Source organism: Cornus florida, unplaced genomic scaffold, assembly GCF_030987335.1.
Source record: "Cornus florida cultivar Cherokee Brave unplaced genomic scaffold, ASM3098733v1 CherokeeBrave_3.0.0_Hap2_Chr02, whole genome shotgun sequence".
NCBI lineage: Eukaryota > Viridiplantae > Streptophyta > Magnoliopsida > Cornales > Cornaceae > Cornus > Cornus florida.
Window position 1 is genome coordinate 48,739,450 of NW_026775572.1, and position 5,148 is coordinate 48,744,597.

General features: G+C 34.1%; 1 protein-coding gene across 1 annotated transcript; it reads left to right on the forward strand.

The window, feature by feature from the left end:
• Window positions 1-3,148: 3,148 nt before the first annotated feature.
• Window positions 3,149-4,108, forward strand: LOC132296207 (uncharacterized). The gene has a single exon (XM_059794422.1). It carries the CDS (start codon window positions 3,149-3,151, stop codon window positions 4,106-4,108), a length of 960 nt encoding a protein of 319 aa, XP_059650405.1.
• Window positions 4,109-5,148: the final 1,040 nt, after the last annotated feature.

The window sequence follows — 5,148 nt, forward strand, 5'->3', positions numbered from 1 at the left end:
TAACTGTTTTGACATTAAGATTGCTTTTAATTGTGTTGTAATAAATTATGTAAATCAAACCTAAGGGCTGAGATCCCAGAAGAATAGGGTAACCTGATGTTTGAATATTAAGGGTTAAAGCCTTTAATAAGTGAAGATCACTTAAACTAAGAGTCAAATGTGGGTAGCAATTGAAATGAACGGGCCATTACAAAGACTTGTTTCCATAAGTCCTAAGAGAGTAAGGTCGTAATCAAGGAACCTAGCATTTCTAAGAGCTAGTAAGACAGAGGCATTAAGTCCTCTATTGGTGAATGGTTTGACTGCTACCTGAACGAGACCTAGATGGATGAAATTGTATCCTCGATCTCTATGTCTTTGGATTGCCTAGGCTGTGAGTAATTGACATTTCTCATGTTCTTTTGACAAAGAATAAATTTGTTCAACTGTTTTAACTATGTAGTCACTAAAAAAAGTTGTCTTGAGGAAACTGGTTTCATAAATTTCTCGATTTGGAATTCTTAGAATATTCCAATCTCAAAAATCTAAGTTGCTATCTTCAATGCAATATTCTTCTTCATTTATTATGTTTGGAATTGGAGGGGGTAGGCTAGTTCTGGAACTAGAACTCATTAAAGAGGTAGATCTAAATAACCTATTCATGATTGCTTAACTCATACTATTCTTATTCAGTTGGGTTGGAGAAAACAAACGTACAGTCATGATTCTCTCTCAAAATGGTATCTATATCCTATCCACACGCTCATCCGCTCATGCCGCACCTCTCAGGCCCTCATTTGGGACTTACTGTTTGGATCTTGGACTTATTGTTTGGATCTGGACTTACAGGAAGGAAATACAGAACAAGAAAAAAAGAATCACCTAACAGACTATTTTAACTGAAACAATAGAACAAGATTAGTAAAGGGGAAAGCATGAAGAATAAGTCCTAGATCCAAATAATAAGTCCTAGATCCAAACAGTAAGTCCCAAAGGAGGGCCTGAGAGGTGCGGCACGAGCAGATGAGAATAGTATGTCCATTTTGAGAGAGAATCATGACTGTAGGTCTGTTTTCTCCAACCCAACTGAATAAGAATAGTATGAGTTAAGCAATCACGAATAGGTTATTTAGATCTACCTCTTCATTGAGTTCTAGTTCCAGAATTAGCCTACCTCCTCCAATTCCAAACATAATAAATGAAGAAGAATATCGCATTGAAGATAACAACTTAGATTTTCGAGATTGGAATATTCCAAGAATTCCAAATCGAGAAATTTATGAAGCAAGTTTCCTCAAGTCAACTTTTCTTAGTGACTACACAGTAAAAACAGTTGAGCAAATTTATTTTTTGTCAAAAGAATATGAGAAATGTCAATTACTCACAGCCAAGGCAATCTAAAGACATAGAGATCAAAGATACAATTTCATCCATCTAGGTCTCATTCAGGTAGCACTCAAACCATTCGCCAATAGAGGACTTAATGCCTCCATCTTACTAGCTCTTAGAAATGCTATGTTCCTTGATTACGACCTTACTCTCTTAGGAGTTATGGAAACAAGTCTTTGTAATGGCCTAGTTCATTTCAATTGTTATCCAGATTTGACTCTTAGTTTAAGTGATCCTCACTTATTAAAGGCTTTAACCCTTAATATTCAAACATCAGGTTACCTTATTCTTCTGGGATCTCAGCCCTTAGGTTTGATTTACATAATTTATTACAACACAATCAAAACCAATCTTAATGTCCAGACAATTAAGAAAGACATAAAAGGCCATACCCTTTTAATTGAAAGTAGTACTCCTGATGTTAATATTCAAATCAAGAAAACAATTGCCTGGAAAGACATTTCGTTGCCCAACGAATGGATTCTCCACAATGAAAATCATCCGGTTAAGATAAAAAAATGATATAAGTAATCTTGAAAGAGTTCAGGAATTTATTGACGGAATAGTCAGAATAAGTTTCGATGAACAATGTCTTCTGACTCGCTCTTGTCCTTCCACTTCATACAATAGATCAGATCATGGTTTATTAGAAAGAGAAAGTGAAGTTCCTCCTCTAGATAGAAAAAATTCAAAACTTGATCCACGATTCAAGGATGTTAAGTTAAAGGGTCCTAAGATCGAAGAACAAGTGAACCATCCTTGTTATATACACACTGCCAAATCTAAATCTACACCAAATTCTCCCATACCTTCTGATTTTATTGGAAATCTCAACACCATTAACCCACAATTAAATACCATCAGTAAACCTTTTAAGTATGATCTCTCCAGATTACATGACGGATACTCATCCCCTAACAATAAAGAAGAAAGAAGAAATTTTTAACAATCTCATACTGAAAGACAACAACATAAAATTCTTCGCTTATGGCAACATTTCATGATAGAACACAAGATACAAATTCATTTCTTTGATTATCTTGAAAATTATCATAACAAAGTCAATGTCTTGACAAAAGTTAACTGGAAAAAATCTGACACAACAACAGTTTCTTCTTCCCATCCTCCATAAGAATCTGTGATCCTCGATCACATGGGAACTGAAGTCACTGCTTCTCCCCTAAAAGTCAGCAACACCACGGACCCAGATACCATAAAAATATTTGAACAAAACAATTTTACAAATCAGTATTTACACACCATTGGTATTCAACTTAATAACATTGAACTTTCCTTAACCAAACCCACAATACCACATGAAAAACCCACTATTCTCCCTATTGAAAAACCCCTCATTTCTATGCCTACACATAGAAAAGGACATCCAGCCACCTTGCCTGGCTCTTTTATTGTTCTCCAGATTGAAACCATACTCTAAACCCTTGAAAAAGGAAAAGCTAAAATTAAAGATGAAAAAACTATCACTGTTATCACCCACAATGATGATTCTGACAGTTCCTTTTCCACCTCTGATTACACCTCTGAAATTTAAGCCATTGAAATTGTTTTCTCCAATTTCGAACTCAATCGTATTTCTATAAATGAGTTAACCCTACTAGCCTCACAAAAAAATTGGTACCCTAGAACAACTCCTCCAAATATTCAATATGAAGAATGAAACATCCAAAATCAATTTTCTGTCTATACTGATAAACTCTATGAATGGAATATAGATGGTTTATCTGAACAGGAAATTCTGAACAAATTAAATCATATATCTATGGTGGCTAACAATTATGTCACCACCCATGATCTTAGTCAGCCAGATATTGTTGATTTACTTACTTCGGGGTTCACGGGTATGTTAAAATCTTGGTGGGAAAATCACCTCACTGGAAATTCTCGTGAAAAAATCAAAAATGCTATCCAAAAAGACAACAATGGACTTCCTATCTTTGATGGAACTATAGGATGTGGTGTTTCCGATGGCGTCAATACACTTATTTACACCATAGTTGAACACTTCATAGGAACTCCAAGTAACATTACTGCCAGAATACATGATCAACTCACCAATCTCACTTGTCCAACCATAAGTGACTTTCGGTGGTACAAAGATGTATTCTTGTCTAGAGTAATAATCAGGGATGATAGTAATAAACCATTTTGGAAAGAAAAATTCATTAATAGTTTACCCAATCTTTTTGCTCACAAAATTAGAGAAACCCTTATTAAAGCCACAGGTTTCATTGATTATGACAACCTCACGTATGGTAACATCATAAGTTTAATCCAGAAAGAAGGCTTAAGAATGTGCATTGACATGAAAATTAGTAACCAATTAAATGATGATAGAAAAAGAGCCAAGTATGAAATGGGCACCTTCTGTGAACAGTATGGTCTTCCACCCATTGCTCCTTCACGACAAAAGACTAACGCCCATAAGAAATCCTATAAAAGTGACAAAGGTTATCGAAGGAACTACAAGAATAGAAAAACAGTATTCCCAAAAATAGAATATTATTCTAAAGAAAAACGAAAACCAAAAAGGACGTTTGGCAAGAATAATGCTAGTAAAAAAGATACCAAAGACACTAGTAAAGATGTCAGCAAAGTTAAATGTTTTAAATGTGGTAGACTAGGCCACTTTGCAAAAGATTATTATGCCAAAAAGAAAATTAGGCAATTACAAATTTCTGAGGACAGTAAAGAATCTCTTTATCAAATACTCCAATTATGAGATACTGATTACAGCAGTAGTAATCCAAAAATTAGTTCTTTTTCTCAGTCATCTGGATGACTCTCCCAGCTCTCCAGATATTACTATAGGATGTAAGGATAGCTATTGTAAATCACTCAATGTTATCACAAAAACTGAAGAACAAGAGCACTTACTTATAGACCTAATTAGTAAAGTAGAAGACCTTGAATTAAAATCCACCTATCTTAAAAAACGTAAGTCTTTGTTAGGTAAACAAGAACCAGAAGCCCCAAAAGTAACCAAACCTAACTTTAGTTTATACAAAACCCTAGAAAGATTCAACAATCAACCAAAAGAAGTTACCATCCAAGACCTTCAAGTAGAAATTAACATCATCAAAGCAGAGATTAAACACCTGAAAATAGAAAATCAAGAAATAAAAATGATATTGTTGAATTAAACACAAATCATGCTTTTTCCTTTAAGGGAAAAGACTCATCTGATGAAGAAGGCTCTAGTCACTCAGTCCATTTAGAACCTTCTCAAAAACTCCAAACTTTAACTAATATATCATTTCAAAAATGGTATGCTAAAGTTACTCTTATCATCAACAAAGACTTCAAACTTGAAGTCATTGCTTTGATTGATACAGGAGTTGATCTTAATTGTTTTCAAGAAGGTCTCATACCAACCAAATATTATGAGAAAACCTCGGAAAAGCTAAGCTCAGCTAATGGAAGTAAAATGGATGTAAAATATAAATTATCCAAAGCTCAGATTTGTCAAAATAATGTATGTTTTAAAACATCCTTTGTTCTGGTAAAAAATATGACTGACAAATTAATATTAGGCGTCCCATTCATTTACCTTCTTTATCCATTCACAGCTGATAATAAAGGTTTAGTATCCCGAACTTTCGAACAAGAGGTTCAATTTAGATTCCGGAGTCCTACCTCTAAGAAAGAACTAAAATCAGTAGTTGATTCCTCTATATCCAAAACCATAAATTTGCTCCATAATAAAACTCAACAACTACAATTCCTAAAAGAAGAAGTTAATTATAAACGTATAGGTGAACA